This window comes from Callorhinchus milii, unplaced genomic scaffold (assembly GCF_018977255.1).
Source record: "Callorhinchus milii isolate IMCB2004 unplaced genomic scaffold, IMCB_Cmil_1.0 Scaffold1, whole genome shotgun sequence".
Taxonomy (NCBI): Eukaryota; Metazoa; Chordata; class Chondrichthyes; order Chimaeriformes; family Callorhinchidae; genus Callorhinchus; species Callorhinchus milii.
This window is the reverse complement of record NW_024704742.1, coordinates 83,592,517-83,615,506: the sequence shown is the minus strand read 5'-3', so window position 1 is coordinate 83,615,506 and position 22,990 is coordinate 83,592,517. Positions and strand designations below refer to the sequence as shown.

General features: G+C 43.4%; 1 protein-coding gene and 1 non-coding gene across 2 annotated transcripts in view; both read right to left on the bottom strand.

Moving 5' to 3' along the window:
* Nucleotides 1–22,094, bottom strand: part of gldc (glycine dehydrogenase (decarboxylating)) — a gene marked incomplete at its 5' end in the record, with an annotated part of 74,277 nt that extends 52,183 nt beyond the window's left edge. The window contains 4 exon segments of the mRNA XM_042332578.1: nt 64–141; nt 1,428–1,592; nt 7,471–7,606; nt 22,016–22,094. Of these exon segments, the coding sequence (XP_042188512.1) occupies nt 64–141; nt 1,428–1,592; nt 7,471–7,606; nt 22,016–22,094 (458 nt within the window).
* Nucleotides 6,929–7,066, bottom strand: LOC121850790. Its single transcript, XR_006085763.1, has one exon. It is a non-coding gene; the product is annotated as a small nucleolar RNA SNORA2/SNORA34 family (small nucleolar RNA).
* Nucleotides 22,095–22,990: the final 896 nt, after the last annotated feature.

The following is a 22,990-nucleotide window of genomic DNA, read 5'->3' as shown; positions in this document are numbered from 1 at the left end:
GAGGTGTGTGTGGGGGGGGACTTCAAACAGGGAGGGAAGATACAATGTGAAATATTGACGTACTTTGCTCGTGTCTGCACAACTGCAATTGTTTGAGGATGGCAATGAGCATCCACGAAGAACTTTCTGCGTTTGTTGAGCCTGGAGAATGATAGGAAGCAAACGACTCTTAGCTCAATGGAGTTCAATGTGCAGTGATGTCCAACCCCCTACTCCCTAACGAGGAAACCGAGTGGAGACCGGCTACCCACCCCCCACTCACCCACCCCACACCACCCCACACACCCCCCCCCACCCCCACACCCACTGTCTAGTAAGTGGAAGTAAAGCACACACATCACGCTGATTCACAGGAACTCTGCCCTGAAAGTAGATCACAGCAAAGCAAGCTTCCCGCTAGGCAGTAACTGGAAAAGTTTGCCAAGGCCAATGCTGCCCTAGAGAAGCACAGTGTCTATCAAAGCATTTGCTGGTTATTTGTGTAGAGTGTTCTGTGGCCCAGATAATCTCGATCACACACATATGTACCAAGCATGGCGATGAAAAGCAGTGATGGGGATTGTTTTCCCTTTCCCCACCTCCGGTCTGTTTTCCATTTGTAGATTTTAAAACCGTGCTGAATGAAATGCAGTACGATTGACACACTGAAGTGATTTTCTTCACCGTTTCTTAAAAAAAGTTTTATTGCTTCAGTGAACAGCAAACCCACCACCACTATAAAGCACTGATGGGAACAAACAAAACTATACATTCAAAGTGTGCAGTGTAGTGGAGTCCTGTCACTTTCCTTTCACAGAGTCCAACTGTGCAGAGATACAATGTATCCACAAAGTCCTGTTACCCCCAGGTTTTTTCTACAGTTCACTGGCCAACAACTGAAACGTGTGGAAAAATTACGGTAAATGTATTTAGAAGCACTTAATTGTATTCCGTACAAGTGTTTAACTGTATGTAGCCGTCCAGAGGATCGGTGTGTGTGAGCGCCATCATTTTCACGACAGATTTTCGTCACCATGTTCGGTACATTTTGGTAACATGAATGGAGTGATAAGGCGAAATGCACCTCTGAGAGCTTGTTTTAGCTCCTTCATAGTCTCATATCACTGTTTTGTAACAGGGGGTAACAGGACTTTGTGGATACTCTGTACTTCCAGTTTGTTTGTTAAGGAATCCTGCTAGAAATCACCATACTTTGGTCTCCAATGACTGGAATTTGCCTACAAGCCAGGACAATGTGAACAACAGCCCAGAAGACCTAAGGAATATACAAGAAACCTACTGCAAACGAGTGGTGTTAAGAATGCCACTTTGTGTTCTTCAGACCAAGTTTACAGAAACTAATGTGACCTCAAGGGAAATGAATAAGTTGACACAGAGCTGCCCGCTGGGAGAGGAGAATTCGAGATCAGACCCTCTGGTTATCTCACCTGTGGCACAATTGCATCGCCTCTGCTGCAGCCGTTCCCTCATCCAACAAGGAAGCGTTGGCCACATCCATTCCGGTGAGGTCACACACCATGGTCTGGTAGTTTAGCAAGCTCTCCAGTCTGCCCTGAGACACCTCAGGCTGATACGGAGTGTACTGGGTAACCCTGGCAAACAGAAGCACAAAGGTTTCATTACTCCACGCCTCCCATCCAATTCCTCCTCTAAGGTGTTTTCATTTTGAAAAAGACATCACCTCATTACTAATAAGTTATTTATAAAATATACATGCAGCAACCAATAATACAATACATTACATTTGTACTGCGCCTTTCATGTAAGGAGGGTGTGCAAAGGCGCTATACAATGAATCTAAACAATGGAGAAGGGAATGGAACCGTACAGGGAGAGAAAGCATATAGGAGAGACACATTACATTCCTATGAGTGTAAATGCAAGTCTCAAAAACTTGCAGTCTCATCTACATGCAATGGGGCAGTTCTTCCACTTCTTGTCTGAGCTTGTAGATGAGAATACAGTAAACCTCATGAAACTCAAGTAAGTCATATCAGTTGGGACAATACATTTAATATGATTTGTGCAAAATATGAGTTATCTCAAACTTGCGTAGAATATATAGATTATAAACTCTTGAATGGGACTTGGGCACGTGTAAGCGATTATACGATTTATACAGATCTGACTTATGCAGGTTTTACTGTAAAGACAGCAGAGCATTCTCTATGTGGTCTAGAAAAGTTTGCCAATGGAAACGTACAGGGGCTGGGAGGGAAAGCATATAGGAGTACAGCATTACATTCCTATGAGTGTAGTTACAAGTCTCAATAACTTGCAGTCTCATCTACATGCAATGGGGCAGTTCTTCCACTTCTTGTCTGAGCTTGTAGATGAGAGTACAGTAAACCTCATGAACCTCAAGTAAGTCGTATCAGTTGGGACAATACATTTAATATGATTTGTGCAAAATATGAGTTATCTCAAACTTGCGTAGAATATATAGATTATAAACTCTTGAATGGGACTTGGGCAGTTGTAAGTGATTATACGATTTATACAGATCGGACTTATGCAGGTCTTACTGTAAAGACACCAGAGCATTCTCTAGGTGGTCTAGAAAAGTTTGCTAAGTCCAATGCTGCCCTAGAGAAGCACAGTGTCTATCAAAGCATTTGCTGGTTACTTGTGTAAAGTGTTCTGTGGCCCAGATAATCTCGATCACACACATATGTACCAAGCATGGCGATGAGAAGCAGTGATGGGGATTGTTTCCCCCTTCCCCACCTCCGGTCTGTTTTCCATTTGTAGATTTTAAAACCGTGCTGAATGAAATGCAGTACGATTGACACATTGAAGTGATTTTCTTCACCGTTTCTAAAAAAAGTTTTATTGCTTCAGTGAACAGCAAACCCACCACCACTATAAAGCACTGATGGGAACAAACAAAACTACACATTCAAAGTGTGCAGTGTAGTGGAGTCCTGTCACTTTCCTTTCACAAAGTCCAACTGTGCGGAGGTTGTGCCAGTGAGTTGGAAGAATAATTTGGTAGCATGGTACTAGCTGTGCAAAACATAAAGGCGTGGAATGAGCCAAGGCCTCTTGAGTTCATGCCTTCCAAATAACTACATGCAGAATCTAGTGTAATGGACTCTCTCTCCCCAAACTTACTTTACCTCTGAAGATAAATTAATGAACACAAGTAAAATTTCTAATGCTTCTTTTATACTGCTAAAAGTAATCACATCTAGTTGTAGAGCAATTCTGAATGGGATTCTACACTGCACATTGCTCTCTCCAGGGGCTGAGGGGAGCTTCAACTCATAAAGTTGAGAGCAAACCAACATCAAATGATAGACAATTACTTTATTTTAAAAGAAAGTCGGGAGTTTAACTAAGAACTTTAAAAATCTGGAATAAGGTTCAAAATTTGATGTCTTGCATTTATACAATATTGCACTTTTAGTGTCGAAATAATAATAATAATAATCCTTGCATTTGATATGCAAGATTATTATTGCATTGTATCTGGGGTGGCGTCCTTGACTAGTGCTCTGGGACATTACCCCGCGTGAAGGGTGCTATATAAATGCAAGTTGTTGTTAATATAGCACCTTATCGCATCTTCAAGACATCTCAAAGGGTTAGCACAGAACACTGCAAAATCAATTGACTATATTTTGTGGGTGAAACGAGGCAGCCAATTGCGCACAGCAGTGTCCCACAAACAGTTGTGGATTGAGTAATTTTTTTTAAGGGATTATTTCCCCTGAAAAGCGATCTACCAATCAATTAATTGAGTAATAATAATAATCCTTGCATTTGATATAGCGCTTCTCACGTCTCAAAGCGCTTCATAGAATATGCTGTAAAGTGAATTGACTATATTTGTGGGCGAAAGTACCACATGAAGATTGTGTCTGATTGATTTAAAAGTGAAGTACAAATGAGATGCAAGGTAAATCTCTCATATTTTGCCTGGATCCAAATGGTGATCAGATTAAAATCCCAAAATACCAATCTAATTTTACAACCTAAATTACTCACTCTGGCTTCACGATGCATTTTTACAGATGATAATTTCATGGTGCTAGCAAGACTGGAGTCAGAGTATTCTGCAGAGTAATGTTTCACCAATACATCTATTCTTGCACTATCTATTCTAACTTTCAATCCTGTTTGCCAGATAGACATCTTTCAGAAAGTGTCAATTCATGTACCATAAAAACTACAATAAATCTCTAATCTCGCTTGAGGCTTTCTAGTTTGGAAACATTCTTGCTCTTTTAGTTTAAGCAATCATTTTCCACTCCAGAATAAACAGCGACTACATTACAGTAAATCCTGCAAAGCACTTTGAGACAACCCTGATGTGAAAGATACTATATCAAATGCAAGGATGACTGTTACTTTTCTATAGTGGAGTCCTGTAGTGCATCGGTTAGAGCACTCGCCTGACAAGCTCAATTCCCAGGCAGAGCGAAACCTTAGGTAAGCTTCATTACTCCTCAAACCTCTGTTTACCTAGCAGTAAGTAGGAACCCTGTTGTTAGTCGATTGGCAGATCACTTTCCTGGGTTATAGTCCCACCAAAAACAAATAATAATAATAATAATTTGGTCATTCAATCCACAACTCTTTGTGGGACAGTGCTGTGCACAATTGGCTGCCTTGTTTTGCCCACAAATTCACATTATAGTTTTACCTAGCAGTAAGTAGGAACCCGATTATTAGTCGATGGGCGGATCGCTTTTCCGGGGACAATAATCCCTAAAAAAAATAATAATAATAATTTGGTCACTCAGTCCACGACTGTTTGTGGGACACCGTTGTGTGCAATTGGCTGACACGTTTTGCCCACAAATATACAGTCAATTAACTCTACAGCATATTCTATGAAGTGCTTTGAGAAGTCTGGAAGACGTGAAAAGCGCTATATCAAATGCAAGGATTATTATTATATTCTGTGAAGTGCTTTGAAATGTCTCAACATGATAAGGCTCTATATCAAATGTAAGGATTATTACTATATATTATATTACATTTACTTTCTACAGTTTGGGTGCACTATTTTAAATACATGGATCACACCTTCCCCTCACCTCATTCTTTTCCCAATGAAAATCAAGTTTAATTGAGCAAGGGTTTCATCCAAATTCAGTCCTGGATTTATTTTTCATTCCTAGCTGCAATACACCAATGCCCTATTGAAGGGGAAACACCTAAAATTGGCCACAATATTTAAAATGTGGCTGTACCAATGAGTTATACAGGGTTACAATAACTTATTAACTTATAATCTAACGCCCTGGAGTTCCCTTCCACTAGTTAAGTTAATCTTGTTGATAACAACTTCAGTCAATAATGCAAGGATTATTATTATTATAATCGAGAGCGTCCCTAAATGTTTTTTCCTTTTTCCACCTTCGCTCAAAAGCATAAACAGTGCCAATGCGAGCAGGTTGTCTATGTCAATGACATGAATATACTAGCAATAAAAAGGGCAGTGTCAATGAGGTGAAAAATACATCACCAAATTCCATTTTTTGTCCCAGCAACCAATTTATGTAAATTTATTCCAACAACAAAATTTCTTTATACCTTCTTTTCTAAAGTTTGCCTTCTACTTTCACATCACACTGGTGTAATTTAAGACGGTTACTAGGTAACCTTACTGGGTTGTTGCAATAAGAATCTCTTTAATAGCCCTAGATAATTTGTTATCCACTATTCAGTTCTTAGATCATTACATAGAACATATGATGTACTATGTTCTTGTGTAACCCGTTCCTCTCATCTATTAACAATTTTGTGGCAATTATATTTGACATTTTAAAGAAGAACTCGGGGCATTTTAAAAGCAGAGCTGAGTAAACAGAGGGAAACAAGGCTGAAAATTCTGGTCCCTGTTAAGTTTGGGCAACAGGAGGTGGGAACAAAAACAGCGTCTCTTTTTGTACATTGTACACTGTGTGGTGTACTTCACGTTTCTCTCACTCGCTTGAACAGTTTCAAAATATTAATTAAAGGAATGTTTTAATGATGGGGCCATTGCAAGGCCTGGTCCGATCCTGGAGGGTTCATTTAACCCTGCGAGTACTGCAACAGCAAAGCCACACCAGAACATTTTTGTTTTTGAAGACTGAAAGGTTAATACAGTAGAACCCCATTATAAGGTTCCCCTCATAACACTCGTTTGCTTTTAAGCAAGATGAATGCCCTGTAGATCTGAGGTGTAAATACCACATACAACAACAATAACTCGCACTTATATAATACCCTCCATTCTACAATTATCACCACTCCCAGGCTGTATGAACCAAACTCTACAAACCTATCACCCCAAACCAGGCTCTACTGGCTCCCCATCTTAAATCCCACCTTAAGACCTATTTCTTATACTGTGCCAATAATTACCTCCAACCTTCCCCCTCCCCTTTGCTCGGCATTCCAACAGCATTCCAAGATGCTATCCTGCAAGAAGACCACTATTAAATGTAACTTTGGATGTTTTTGTACTATAAACATGTCCTTTTTACCTCTTTGGTGGTGTTGTATAACCATGTTCTTTTGTGAAAAGTCTGAATTCAAATTACATACTTTAATTCTCAGTATCACTTTGCCTCTGGCCCCATAGTATTAATAATAATAATAATCCTTGCATTTGATATACAACAACAACAAGATTTAATTTATATAGCGCCTTATCACATCTTCGAGACGTCTCAAAGCGCTTCACGGAATATACTGTAAAGTGTAATGACTGTGTGTTTTGAGGCCGAAACTCGGCAGCCAATTGCTCACATCAGGTCCCACAAACAGTCGTGGATTGAATGACCAATATTTTTTTCTTCATTGAATGCAGCCGACCCCCCATTCTATGTCTTAGGTGGAGGGGGCGGTGAGTGCCAAACACCCCGGAACGTCCTCCCGACGTGAAAGGCACTATACAGATGTAATTTGTTATTGTTGTGTGGCCCCAGAGATTTGTTTCTTCCAACTGAACTGACAAGCTCTCACCTGAAACTCTGAAAGGCCCAACAGACCACAGGAAAATATATACTCTCAGCTCCTGTTTGAAACCAATGGCTACAGCAAGTTCTTGGCCTTGATTCAGGGCCTGGAATCACCATAGTACCTTGATTCCTCAATACATAATGTCTTGATATGTCAATCTGCTGCCTTTGAAAAATGTCCATCCGAATCTACCACAACAACAGCAACAACTGCACATTTATATAGTGCCTTTCTTGTCAAGTGGACATCTTAAAGCGCTTCACTGAGCCAACTGGGAGCTCGGGCTGACATCTCAACGACATGGTAAGGCACGATATCAAATGCAAGGATTATTATTCTTATGCCCCAGAGTTCATTCTTTGGCAGTTTGCAAGAATACCACTTGTACAAATGTGCACCCGAGCACACTATTGCATAACAACCTCCGCACCAATCCTCTGCAGCTTCGAGCTGCCTCTCCTTCATTATTAAAGCATTTAGGGAAGTGCATTTAAACTAAGAAAGCATTACCATCCTGAATTTTCTAGCAGGTTGCGGAGAATTGATTGTGGCACCGAGCAGTTGTAATAGCCCATTCCAATGTAGGATCTCCAGATTTTATTCTTGCTTGAAATCTTGTGTAGAACACTGAGGATTTCATTTTCACCTGAGGTTAAAACAAAGGAATAGATGTCCTTATCTCAAACGTAATGGGAATAAAGTTTCAAACAAATTGTGAAAATATACTTTGTGAATGAGTAATGCAACAATCCCAAATAACTAAATTTGTTAATATGAGTGTCAGCCTGGCTCAGTTGGTAGCATGCTTGCTTCTGAGTCAGAAGGTTCTGAGTTCAAGGTCCACAGTGGGACTCACAGTCCAGTTTGACACTCCTGTGCAGTGCTGGGTGAGCTGTCTTTCGGCTGAGCCCACGGCCTGTTCAGGTGGATGTTAAAGATCCCATTGGGAGTGTTCAAAAAAGGGAGTTTTTCCCAGTGTCCTGGCCAACAATTCCCCAGATCATTCACTTATAAATGCAAGTTGTTGTTGTTGTTCTTGTCATAAACCTAATTGAAAAATTGTCAAAATCACATTGGTTACAAGTTTGCAATTTGTGACTTTATAATATGAAGCCTTCCTCAGTTGGTAGCAATCTCATCTTTGATCCAGAAGACTATAAATTCAAATCCCAGGTTGAGGCTTTGAGCTCAGAGTCCAGGCGGACACTCCAGCGCAATGCTAGGTGAACACTGCAAAGTAGAAATTACCATCTTTCAGATGAAATGTTAACAGAGGTGTGTTTAGTGGCATGCTAAAGATCACATGGTGCTATTTTGAAAGAAATCATATACTGATTTCCTCTTATTAACCTGGTAAACAGCAATTATCATTACTCCGGCAAATGCAAAGGAGGGTGATAATACATTCGTTGGTTGTGTTAATTTCTCTGAGATGGAAAAGTACACATTAAATGCTGTTTATGGGATCTCATTGCATGAAAATTGATTGTTGTCAATTCTCACCCAATCCCTTTCCCAGAAAAATAAATCTATTGTTGAGTGCTCGCCATAGGGGTAGTAAATGAAAAAACTTGAAATGTTATGGTGCCTCACCACATCAAATTTATAGCATTTTATCCCTTCCATGTGAGCCATTTTTTGAGCCACTAAGTCAAAGTTTGATTCACTGAGTCAGAATTGAATTGTTCATAATCTTCAGAAGCAACAAAATAAGAATTGGAAGCTTGTGCTCGCAGCAACATCTTAAATCAACAACCACGGTTTACATTTGCATAACGCCTTTCATGTCAGAAGGACATCCCAAAGCACTTCACATGGCTCACTGGAAGTCTGAACTGGGGAGGAGGGTGAAGGTGACCAACAGTGGTCGTAAAATTGTCTTACGGCTGTCTTAATAGGTGAGGGGCGAGGCAGAGGATCTCTGAGATGGAGTTCCAAGAAGTAGGGAATAGAATGCCTGAATGCTTGCCCACCAAGGGAAGCTAGGGTAGGAAACATGTAACAGGAATGGGAGCAGGCCATTCTGTATACAACAACAACAACTTGCACTTATAGAGCGCCCTCCATGTCGGATAGCGTCTCAAAGGGGGGGGAAGGTGACTGTAAGCACGGTTGAAGAGGAAGGTTTTCTGGTGGAACTTGAAAAAGGGGGCAAGACGGAGGGATTGAGGGAGAGTGTTCCAGAGTTTCGGGGCGTAGTGGCTGAAAGCGCAACCTCCGATGGTGGGGCGGAGGATGCGAGGGATGAGCAGGAGGCCGGTGTCAGTCGAGCGGAGGCACCAGGTGGTGGATTGGGGAGTGAGAAGGTCGGAGAGGTTAGGAGGTGCCAGAGAGTGAAGGGATTTGAACACGAGTGTGACGATCTTGAAGTTGATCTATTTGATGATGGGGAACCAGTGGAGCCTGGCCAGACCTGGTGAGATGGGGGTACGGAGTTTGGTCCGGGTCAGTATGCGGTGGCAGAGTTCTGAGTGAGCTGGATATTTTGAATAGTGGAGCTGGGGAGACCGGCGAGGAGTGCGTTTGAGTAATCCAGGCGGGAGGTGACAAACACAGGCACCTTCCTTTTTGATCGTGCTTAGAGTCACCTCATCCCTCACTCTCCTCTGGCTCGTTGTCAGAGTCTGCCACTGTGAAGTGCTCCGGGACTCTACTCCGCATGAGGGGCGCTATATAAATACAAGTTATTGTTGGGAGGATTGAGTAAAGTCTCTAAAGCCCTGTCCATGTAGTGTAGGTGGATTCATAGGCTACAAAAGGTTATAAGAGGAAAATAGTAACACTATATGTTGTAGTAGCGATGACACAGTCCAGGGACTAGTCAGATCCTCCCACCTGATATAAACAGTTGCAGGGTGATGGGGAGGTTCCAAAGTAAGACACTGGAAAAAAGTCAAATACTTAACCTTTTCAGAGGTCAGCTGGCACACTGTAGTCAAATACAAGCAGCAATGGCTATACCAGCTTCAACATTCAAATCAATCACATGACTCACAAATGTTGAGAAGGAGGAGTAAAAAAAAGGAAATTCGATGAAACAAAATAAAATTTCCTGCATTATATATTTTTTCGTTCAATTTGGTGTCATTGTGGACATGTAAATGGCAGTGCTGCCTTGATTCAAGTCCTATTTTGAGTCCGCGGCTCTTCGTCTAGCTAGCAATCCAGTGCAGTATTGCATTGGAAGAGGCGCTGTCTTTTGAATGGGATTATAAACCGAGGCCCTTCTATCATCCAGGTGAACATTAACAATCCCATTTGATTATATTAATCAAATCATTAATAATTATTGTTAAAACAAATAATTACTAATAATTCTGTAAGACATGGGAGTTTCTCTCAGTGGACTTACTGGTCTCCAAATTAATTGGGATTTACCTCATGGTTGTTTATAATAACAGTTCTCGCATTTGATAAAGCACTTTATCACGTCTTCGAGACATCTCAAAGCCCTTTACAGTATATATTGTAAAGTGAATTGATTGTATATTTTGTGGGCGAAACACGGCAGCGAATTGCGCACAGCAGTGTCCCACAAACAGTCGTGGATTGAGTGACCAAATTATTATTATTCCCTCCATGGGCTTGCTCCTCCCTACCTCTCCAATCTCCTAACCCCTACCACCCTGTTCCCTCCCTCCGCTCAGCAGGCTTTGGCCTGTTTTACGTGCCCTGCCTTGCTCGCCCCACTATCAGTGGGAGGGCCTTCCGCCACTCTGCACCCACCCCTCTGGAACTCCATCCCGCAATCCCGCCATCTCGCTCTCTCTCTCGCCACCTTCAGACCCACCTCTTCGACTGTGCTTTTGATCTCCCTGATTCCCCCCACCCCACCCTGACACTCAGCTCGGGTCCGTAACTCTGTCTGTCCAGCAACTTGGGATGTCTTCCCGACGTGAAAGGCACTATACAAATGTAATTTTGTTGTGATTGTATTTATTTATTTTTGAAGGGATTATTACCCTCAGAAAAGCAATTCGCCAATTGCCTAACAACCTGGTTACTACTTACTGCTAGGTAAACAGAGGCTATTATCTCAAAGCCCTGATAAAAGGTTTGTGTTGACAACCCTCTTGACTCAGAAACAAGAGTACAACCAACTGAGACATGTTGGGTAAGATGCATAGGCATCTGAAAAGTAATCCTAAAGCTGAAACAGTTTTAAGAGCCTCTAGCTCACATTGCAATGTTTTGCGTATAAAATGCCATTTCTATCAGCTCTGCAAAAAATTGCATTTGATGCACAATTGCAGATCGTCTGAACCCGGGTTTCAGTCCCATTTTTGAATGTAAAATGTGATATGTTACATGCAGTTGACACTACAGTGCAATAACCTAATGTTGAGATATGCTCATGCCAAAACCTAAATGCATGATAAGCAAATTGAGTCAAGCTGAATATATCATGAACTTTGGATTAACTTTACAGTGGAATTCTACTGGCCAGGATAAACAGTTTATATATAACCAGAATGCATGACCAAGTATTGCCACAACCTATTTTCCAATAAGAGCTGGAAGTGAAGTTATGGTTCAGGCTCAGATTCCAATATAGTTGGAGGTGCCGTCCTTTGGCTGAGAATCACGATATGCATTTTAATATGACAAACAACAAAGCTGTATTTACACATAGCACATAATAGACCCACTGCTTTGTTTAAAAAAAAGTTTGGGAGGAAAAAAATTCACAACAAAAACAATCTAACTCAATCATTGAAATTATAACACAAAAGGAGGCCATTCATCCACTGGAGTCTTTGCTGGTGTCAGCTCCTCCACAAGAGCCAACTGCAGAGGAGTCATGCTCTAAATCAATGAGATCTATCCCACCCCACCCTTAATGCTTAGTAGCTTTGTGGTTAGAGCCCTCGCCTCACAATCGAGAGATCCTGGGTTCAATTCCCAGCAGGGTGAAGCGTTGGGCAAGTTTCCTTACTCCACACGCCTCTGTTCACCTAGCGCTAAGTAGGAACCCAGTTGTAAGTCAATTTTCGGATTGCTTTTCCGGAGGTAATAATCCCTCACACAAAAAAAAAATTTGGTCACTCAATCCACGACTGTTTGTGGGACACTGCTGTGCGCTGCCGCGTTTGCCCACAAAAATACACAGTCAATTCACTTTACAGTATATTCTGTGAAGCGTTTTGAGACGTCTAGAAGACGTGAAAAGATGCTATATCAAATGCAAGGATTATTATTATAAAGTCCCAGCCCCATGCTATAACGAAACACAATAGCCAGGTTCACTGCTTAAGCGGACACGCTGCTCGTTCATGTGCACCAGCCTGTCCCCGTGTTAAAAGAACATTGGTCCACATCCAGGACATCAGATCGCTGCTGATGTCACTTCTTGGTCTCTGCACATGCTCAAAGCAGGAAGTGACATTGGTGGCAGCTGGACAACCCAGATGTCGGCCGTTTGGGTGCAAAAGCTGGCTTCAGCACATGTACTTTTTATGGGGTCCACAGTGCACCCATTTATAACCAATTTAACTCCTTACAATAAACTCAAACAGGAAAAGACTTCAGCCTCACTGTTATCAATACTTCCCTCGGATCGATATAGAGCACCCTGGAGGATATAAGGAACAGTATGAACCACCAGAGACATTTAAAAATAAAGGTAGCTAAGGAGCTTCCTTAGAAGAGAAGTTAAGCAGTTGTCAGATACAATGAGGATTAGTTGATAATCCAACTCCTGTCCTACATAATGTGAAAGACACACCCATTCCCAGTTCACATGCTGATCAGAGCTTTGCAGTACTCTGAAAGATGTACTAAGCTTCATTACCAAGTGGTGCCAGTATCACCTTTTGATCAATTTACCACCCAAGTGACTTTGTTTCTAAAATTATTACCATTCTCACAAACAGAAGTGCATGTAGGCTTGCTATGATATGTCATTTCAGAGCAACACAGACCAAAATAATCGTCCAGGGAACGAACACCTTCTGCAGTTGGATTAGTGGAACAATTAGACTTGTGTCACTAAAAAGGTGATGATTTATTACATGCCAAAAAATAAGGAATGCTGCAGGAACAAGCCCTTTTTTTTGATGTGAGCCTTCTCTGGAGTATTCGGTCGAACAAAAGTCTAATACCACTCAGTATATTTAGGTAATCTCAGTGAACTGAATCTGGCAACTTCCTCATGCTGAATAAACAGATGCCAATGACCTTGTTTCTGTTTCCACACCAGTCTGTTACACAATGCAATTTGACAAGAGGGTCTGACTAAACAAAGCGCAAAGTTCAGTGATCTTATAAAAAAAAGCAAAAAGAAGCTATTAACATATCATTTGACTCTTGCTCTAATACATACAATGTAATCTCCCTCCCCCCTCCCTCCCCGCCCCCTCCAAACTTCAGCAGGTAGATTGTAGATTCCTGGAAATTATATTTTAGCAGGATTCTCTCCTCAAACCATAGTTTAAGAACACTTTATGTGAGTTCTACCACACGAGTGATGGGAATAATGCGTCTGTTCTCTAAAATATATTGAAAAAATTATATCCTTTAAGGACCAAAACTTGAAGTTCAGGTTGTTAGAAAGAGTAGCTGAATAGATGAGAAATCAAGAAAGCCTGGTTACGCCTGTGCTGTAATGATTATGCAAAAAATAATAAACAAAATGTTGTCAACAGGCTTTTCAATCTGCTCTGAAGGACATTCTCATTCCTCGGCTAAGGTCCAGAGGCAATGCTTTCTGTTCAACATTCCCTCTAGAATGGAAGAAAATACCATCTTTATTAAGCAATTTCTTCACTTGAAGTGAGAGATTCTCACTTAGAGACTGTTCCCGGGACTCTCCCCCTTTGGAGCCAGATTAAGCAGGTCTATATATAATAATAATAATCCTTGCATTTGATATAACGCTTTTCACGTCTTCTAGATGTCTCAAAGCGCTTATATGCTCAACAAAACCATAAATTTCCCATTTAATGCTGAGCTGGGCTTCTCCTAATGCTGTGTATAAAGTCTACAGTGAAGGAAAATAAGGTGTATACATTCCACTCTGAAAGGATCACTCTAGGAGGTTTTGCCCACAAAATACACAGTCAATCCACGAGAGTATATTCTGTGAAGAGCTTTGAGACGTCTCAATGACGTGATAAGTGACTATATAAAATGCAGGGATTACTATTATTATTAGCAAAAGTCCCACGTGCAGGCCAGAAACACGAGAAGCTCCCAGAAAGCTGTTATAGTTGGGTTGTCGCTGGTCATTAACCTCTCTCTCAGCACATTCAATCCCGACCATCCTCCAAAATGACTGCAGCCACTTACTTTTGGATAGTGTGGCAAGAGGCAGTTTACATGACCCATTTTGTACGCCTATGATAATCCTTATTACAGAATCAAAGAATGGTTTAAGTCTCTTTTACAGTTACTGTTAACTCAAGCCCCATATAATCACTTTAAGCTCATACACTGAGGCATGAAAAATGATGTAAGAGTTTTGGGTCTGTGTATTTCCAAACAATTCATTTACAGTTAAAATTAAAGTTGTGCAGTGTGTGATAACCAGAATCATTTTACTCTGTTTGCTGCACATTTATTATCATTTTTTCCCAATTATCATGTTGAAATAACAAGCCTTCATTAAATCAGGATATACTGCAACTTTAACGATCAACTAATCCTTGGATTCTGCTACAAAAACAGAAATCACTGGGAACACTCAGCAGATCAGGCAGCATCTATGGAGAATGGAAAGTGAGTCAACGTTTCGGGTCCATGACCCTTCATCAGAACTGGGGCATGTTGGGATGGAGAGGTTTTTAAGGACTAACAGACAGGGGGGAAGCAGGACAAGGAAGACAAAGGAGCAAATGGGGTAGAGAACAGGGAATGATGGGTTAAAGGGATGTTAATAATGCAAAACAAAGGGGTGAGGAATTGCAACAAAATAGGCAGACCAGAGAGTGAAAAGGTGTGTCTGGGACCCAGACCCAGATGTGGTAATGGTCCCAGAAGAGGGGGAGGGGGGAAGGTGAGCTGTTATGGTCTGAAAAAAACATATGGTGCTCAGTTTCAGACCATAACAACTCACCTTCCCCCTCCCCCAGTATTTTGCGCCTTGGATTCTGCTGATGCTCACAAATTCTTCAAGCTTTGCACTGTAATTTGTTAATCAGCCTCAGGCTGAACTGCTGCCTCGTGACTGACTGCTAGTCATCTATTATTTGAATTTCCTAGCCAACGAATTTCAATATTCAGAGCTTCTCGATGGTGTAGCGAATGAAGGCATCAGTTAAGTGTAGTTTATGTGAAGCCATGCACACCAAAATAATAATAATCCTTGCATTTGATATAGCGCTTTTCACGTCTTCTAGACGTCCCAACGTGCTTCACAGAATAGACTGTAAAGTGAATTGACTGTATATTTTCCATCTATGATCCTGGTCTATGCTGATGTCAGCCTGACTCAGTTGCCTATCTGTCAGAAGGTTGTAGGTTCAAACCCCACCTTGGGACTTTAACACTGTCGAGTCTAGTACTCAAATGCAGTACAGGGGCAACACAGCATTGTTGGAGCTGGCATCCTTCGGATAAAATGTTAAGCTGAAGTCTTGTCTGCCTCTTCAGGCAGATGTGAAAGATCCCATGGCACTATTTGAAAACAGAAGGGAGTTTATCTCAGTGCCTGGTCAATAACCCCCAATAAAATTGGTCACTCACTCTGGCTGCTCCATTTGCCCTCAAATACAATCACACCACTTTTCAGTATATCCTGTGAAACACTTTGCGATGTCTGAACGATGTAATAAGGTGCTATATCAAATGCAAGGATCATTATTGTTATCTGGAGCCACCCTGGGATGTTGAAACTGCAGAGAGAACACACTTTGAACTCTGTGTTACCACCCAAATAACCAGATTGAAAAATAAGAAGCTACAGCATGACTATACTTGAAATAGACTTGAAATGCTTTATGTGTGAAATTACTGACTGCTGCTCTGACCTGATGCTCTGACTCTGTCCATCTTTTGCTTTCTTTTTGCTTTATTTTTGCTTGAAGGCTTAGTTGAGGAAGGGCAGAAGGAGGCTCATGTGGAGCATAAACACCATCATGGACCAGTTGGGACAAATGGCCTGTTTCTGTGCTGTATATTCTAATGCATTCCTTTTACTTTTAGTTTCTTCTTTTTTTAATTTTCGTTTCACTCATTGCGTGTTGCAAACTGCTGACATTAGTTAACTGCTGCTTTTGCACACTAAATTATTTATTTATAGTTTACCGTCCTTTTTTTGCTGATCTTATTCATTTTAGATTCTGTCTGCCTTGTGATTCAGGCAGATGTAAATTGTACAACATAAAGGGGTATTTGTTTCAGTAGAGGATATATACTGTATTTCAAATAATGGGCACCATAATTATGAAATTAAATCAGATGGACGAGCATAAAAGTTTCAAATCTGCAGTTATACTTCTAATTACACTGGTACAAACATAACCTTGCTAATGTCACAGCTGATTTGTTGGAAGTTTAATAGGGAAAAGTCCTGAGTTGGTACAAATGATAAAAATCAGGTATAAATGAATGATTAGGTATCCAGGTAGTCAACCAAAATGCAGTTAAAGTTTGCACCACTGACACCTGCTTCTGGTCCTCAACACTGTTCACTGGTAACAGGTTCCGTCATCTCATTACTCCCATCCTCACATGTCTCCTATTCAAATTTAAAATTCTTGTCCTCACTTTTTAATGGACGTTTCCGCCACCTTCCCTCTACAACCTCCACTGACCCCAATATCCGAGCTACCCCATCTGCTTGGCAAATACCAACTCTTTAAGTCTCCCGCCTGTTCCACCCAACCATTGTTGGGGGATTTCAGCTATTTTGCCCTACTCTCTGGAATGCCATCCCGCAGTAACTCCACCTTGCCCTCCCTCCTGCTTTCAAGATCTGCATTAAGACTCATTTCTTCAACCTTTCGGTCTCCCCTTGCCCGCACACCCCAGTTGAGCGGAGGGAGAGGGCAGGATGGTTGGGGTTAGGAGGTCACAGAGGCAAGGCCATGAAGGGCTTTAAAGGTGAGGACCAGGATCTTGAACTGTAACCTCGGTGTGATGGGAAGCCAATGGAGTCAAGCTAGGATGGGGGAGATAAGGTCACAGAACCTGGTGCTGGAGAGGACACAGGCTGTAGGGTTCTGGATGATCTGCAGCCTATGGAGGAAGGAGTTGGGGAGGCCAACAAGCAAGGAGTTTTCATAGTCAAGCCTGGATGTTATGAATGTGTGTATGAGGTTTCAGCAGTCTGTGGTATGAGACAGTGGTGGAGCCAGACGATGTTGCGGAGGTGGGGGAAGGCAGAGCGGGTCATGGCACGGATGTGGGGTAGAAAGGATAGTTGAGTGTCAACCAAGACGCCAAGGTTCTATACAATATCACTACAAGGTGTATAAATGTGATCCAAGTCCAAGTAATGAAAACATGTAGTATTTCAACGCAGTAGCAACTGGGTGTATGCCCTTGAGGTCCAGAATGATTTGCATAATAGGAATTGCTAATGAAATATTCATTCCTGCCAATAACATTCAAGTGTGTTATGCCAACTGTGTGAAGTGTGCTCCAAAACAATCCACTTCCAATTACTGGTGATTTGGCATGATGATTACTGAGGCACTTCTACTTGCGAGCAAGAGTCACTCTTAGGCACTCAGAGAAGTGAGCCCAAATGGCCTTTGTGGGCAAAATGGGCAGCCAACTACACACAGCAGTGTCCTACAAACAGTTGTGGATTGATGACCACCAACGGAAAACGATCCGTGAATCAACTTAACATCCAGGTTCCTAGTTACTGCTAGGTAAACAGAAGCATGTGAAGTAGGGAAACTTGCTTAAGATTTCGCCTCACCGAGGAATCGAGGCAAAGTGAGTGCTCTAACTAATGCGCTCTAACTGATACACTACCTGATAATTAACAACAACCATGATAAAGCAAGTGCATGGAGCATAACTAAATTTAGCTACCAATCTTCAACCAGTTTCACAGACTCTGCATTACTACACAGGGTTCTACCCTCACATTAGCAAAGCAGCATTGGTGCTCCCTTGTCCACAATTTCCTTGTCAGTTCCATTTGGCACTCCTCATTTTTACATAATCCAATGGTATTGAACAGAAGACATTCAGTGCAGTGAACCAGCTGCAGTGAAACAGTAATTTACTAGCACTGACCACAATAGACAAAGGGAGTTCTTTCCCCTTAAAAAAAACGTTTGAAGAAATTTGTCTACTAAATATTCAATGTAATTTAATAACAAAGGGAACATGAAGCATAGCAATGTGAAGCACAATGTGTCGATCTATTCTACCTTTGTAATGTTACTATAGTTCATTCATGAAGAGGATTTGTATGCTGATCAAAGCTTCAGATTTCCAACAATTGGTTCAATATTTCTGGCTGTGCCATGTCATGCATCTATTTGAGCAACAACTGGGCACTAAACTCATGCACGATCAATAATGGTTTGGGACATTTGAAGAGCAAAGTGTTAACTGCCCTTTGCTTTGCTCTTAGTGAAAATCCCAGCAAGCCAATCCCTACCTTTCTGATGGGGGTGGGTGTCATAAAATAAGAATATTGATATAATGCCTTCAATGTCAGAGAAACTCTTCGCTTTGAGAGGTGCCTTGGGATCTTTAATGTCCACCTAAATAGGCAGAGAGGACTTTAATAATAATAATCCTTGCATTTGATATAGCGCTTTTCACGTCTTCTAGACGTCCCAAAGCGTTTCACAGAATATACTGTAAAGTGAATTGACTGTATATTTGTGGGCAAACACGGCAGCCAATTGCGCACAGCAATGTCCCACAAACAGTCATGGATTGAAGATGACCAATTTATTATTGTTTTTGGTTTTTTGGGGGGATTATTATTAGGCGTGTGGAGTAAGGAAACTTGCCCAAGGTTTCGCCCTGTGCCTGGAATTGAACTCAGGTCTCTCACTTGCAAAGCGAGTGCTCTAACCACTGAGCTACAGGACTCCACACTTTGGTTTAACGTCTCATCAGAAGGCTGGTACCTTTCCCATTGCAGCACACCATCACCATTGCATTGGAGTGATAGCCTGAACGATCTGAGTTCAAAGATGTGGGGCTTTGAACCTTTGTGACTCAGGCAAAAAGTGCTACCATACCGACTCAGCCAGACGGACACCACATATGATGTAAGATCATGACTACCAATTCAATCTTGCAATAGTATCTACAACCTTTCTTTCCTCCCCAAAATCACATGTTTACGGAAAAATCCAAACTTGCTACTTGTAAATGTTACTATCGATTGTGATCAAATAGATGAATCAACACGATTATTGCCCCATCCTGACATGAACTTGATGTCTAAGCTTTATCCCACTGACCTAAATACAAATACAGTGTAAATTATTACAACATTCTTCACTCAGGAAAAGTTACAGCAGTGCAGTGTTTCTCGACTGTTAAGAGAACCAGGGCCCATCTGTGATTATCTCACGGCCAGTCCATTCCAGTGATCCCTTTAGATTGTTTGTCTTTCCAGGCTCATTTACTCGCTGCCCACCATGTTTATAAGAAGAAACTGAATGGGTCCCTGGTATCAAAAAGGTTGAGAAACACTGCCCTCGAGGACAAGATAATAAATGTTAAATGAGGATTCAGATTTCCATCTTCAACTCACAAAATCTGATCAATTAGTGAATAGAAAAATGACCCATTTTAGTATTTACGGTATTTCTGTGAGGTTTTTCTGTCCTACAGAAATAAAGGGAAAAGGGTAGAAATGATTGGATTTTAGATTTTGAAAGTTTACGAGTTGCATTATTACAGCAAGAATTGAGGGAACATCTTCACAATTCCCTTTCTGGGATCATCGCATGTCCACCGTGATGCCCACACAATGTGACACCCATCTTGTGCCTTTACAAACACTTCTAGTACTTTGTAAACAGAGTTGTTATTCTGTTAAAATATTTTAAATCGAAAGGCTTAATCAAAGATTGATTGAAAAGTCACTTGTGCAGCTATCACACAGCTAAGGATTAACTGCAGTCAACCCAGCCATCTCAGCACAGATGAGGGCCATATAGTTAGGTTGGCTTGGCTCACCACCAACATTGAGATCAAACACTCTAGTGAATCATAGAGATCATTATAGATTTGCGTGCTGAATACCAATAACAGCAGCATACAGCAGACATAGCACCTCTCCTCTCCCCACCCCCCTCTCCCAACCAAGAAAGATCTAGTGACTATCCTGCAGTCTTCTCTAGGCTAAGATGCATTCAAGGTGATGTGTTTACCAATGGAATGAAACAATAACGTCTGTGGTAGTCCTCATAGTTTAGATTCTGAGGCAGATGGGTTTGCAGTACTCCAATGTACTGCTGATGATGGACCAGCCAGCCCGAGGGCAGCGATCCTTCCCACTCAGCTCCTGTTAACTCAAACCAAATCCCAAACAATAGGGTGGTCGTCGCTGGAAAATCAGCGGCCACTGCTTGCTAGACATCGCAATGATTTGCTATGGAATTATAGCATTTTTAAAAAAAGCTAAAAGACAAGCTTCCTTATACCACCCATCCTCCCCATCCCCATCCCTCCCCCCACGATGCGCACCCCATATAAACACATGGGTGAAGATACTTGAAGTGTCTCACTGAGCAGATATAGCAACAATACTTCAGTACTGTACACTTGTGCAGGCGATTGGCAACAATCAAAGTGCTCTCACATTTCTTGTGAGATAGAAAGGCTGATTAGAGCTTAGTTTGTCTAGGATAATAATCCTTGCATTTGATATAGCGCCTTATCACATCTTTTTCGACATCTCAAAGCGCTTCACAGATTATACTGTAAAGTGAATTGACTGCATATATTGTGGGCGAAGGATCAGCTGTGTTTTTAGTTTTAGATTATTAAAGCTCCACAACTTTCTAAAGCAGACTTTACTCTGGGAACAGATCCCGCATGACTGACTGAAACCACAGCTGCGACTCTCCTGCACAAACCAGACCCAGTGGCCAGAGCTGTCTCATCATCAAGCCCAGATGATAACAATCCATGACTGTGACACAATAGTGTAGAGCTAACTTTCCTGCGCAGTCGCAACTGTGAGGAGCCTGGAGGCGCACACTATAGCTTGGGCAATGACAGCTGCGAGTAGCATAGTCCCCACGGCCAAAGGGAAGGTTTTTTTTTAATACACCCACACAAAAACAACTTGCATTTAAAAAGAGCCCCTTACGAAGGATAGTGGCCCAGAGTGCTTTCAAGGACATGACAAGTACCCCTCCCATATCTGAAAATCAGCGCCAGCAATTTGAGTAACAAACCCCAATACAAGCCAGATGCACAAAGCAAGGGGGAAGGGGATGAGGGGGGATGGGAAGCTAGGTGAGCGAAGAGAGAGAGAGAAATGGGCATATGTTGAAGATAAACTTCTTCAACCTCTTTGCTCGTCTGTCTGGTCGACTTGTCTAAGCACTCCGGGACGCTACCCTGCGTGAAGGGCGCTATATTTAATGCAAGTTGTTGTTGTCGTCTTGTCTGCCTGTCTACGCCGGCGGGTCTTGTCTAGTGTGTTTGCTCCTTCCTCCAATGGTGTGCTGCGCACAGGCTTACAGACAGGCTGCACCTCGACCTAATATGGACACACAGAGGTGGGGGAAGGGAGAGGGGGTGGGGGGGGGTGCTGCGTGGGGGGGCTGCGTGGGGGGTGCTGCGGGGGGGTGGCTGCATGGGGGGGGCTGCATGGGGGGGGCTGCGTGGGGGGGGGCTGCGTGGGGGGGGCTGCGTGGGGGGGTGCGTGGGGGGCTGCGTGGGGGAGGCTGCGTGGGGGGGGCTGCGTGGGGGGTGGGGGCTGCATGGAGGGTGGGGGCTGGTGCGGGCTATGGGGGGGATGGTGCGGGCTGTGGGGGGGGATCGTGGGGTGTGGGTGGTTCGGGGGTGGGTGGTGGGGGGTTCTGTTGTCACGTGTGTCCCCGCATTTCATTAGAATCAAGTGTTTCATGTTGACAAACTATCAGAAACAACAACAACAATGGGACATTTTACTCACACACAGCGTCCTCCATCCTCAGCGGCCGCCTCAGGCGGATCCGAGCCGGCACCGTGTTGTCAATAAGCTGATCAATACTCTGTCACACAGTGGGTGGGGGGAGAGGCACGGGGGGGGGGGGAGAGGCACAGGGAGGGGGGGGAGAGGCACGAGGGGGGGGAGAGGCACAGGGAGGGGGGGTGGAGATACACAGGGAGGGGGGGTGGAAAGGCACAGGGAGTGGCAGTGGAGAGGCACAGGGAGGGGGAGAGAGGTACAGGGAGGGGGGAGAGACACAGGGACGGGAGAGAGACATGGGGGGGGGGGGAGAGACACGGGAGGGGGAGAGTCACAGGGAGGGGGGAGAGAGTCACAGGGAGAGGAGAGAGACACGGGGGGGGGAGAGACACAGGGAGGGGAGAGAGACACAGGGACGGGAGAGAGAGGTACAGGGAGGTGGGAGAGACACAGGGACGGGGGAGAGACACAGGGAGGGGGGAGAGACACGGGGAGGGTGGGGGGGGAGAGACACAGGGAGGGGAGAGGACACAGGGACGGGAGAGAGAGGTACAGGGAGGTGGGAGAGACACAGGGAGGGGGAGAGACACAGGGAGGGGGGAGAGACACGGGGAGGGGGAGAGAACACGGGGAGGGGGGAGACACACAGGGAGGGGGGGAGAGACACGGGGGGGGGGGAGAGACACGGGGGGGGGGAGAGACACGGTGGGGGAGAGAGACACAGGGGGGGGAGAGAGACACGGGGGGGCGGAGAGACACGGGGGGCGGAGAGAGACACGGGGGGGCGGAGAGAGGCACGGGGGGAGAGAGACGGGGGGGAGAGAGGCACGGGGGGGGAGAGAGCACGGGGGGGAGAGAGCACGGGGGGGAGAGAGGCACGGGGGGGGGAGAGAGGCACGGGGGGGGAGAGAGGCACGGGGGGAGAGAGACACGGGGGGGAGAGAGGCACGGGGGGAGAGAGGCACGGGGGGGGAGAGA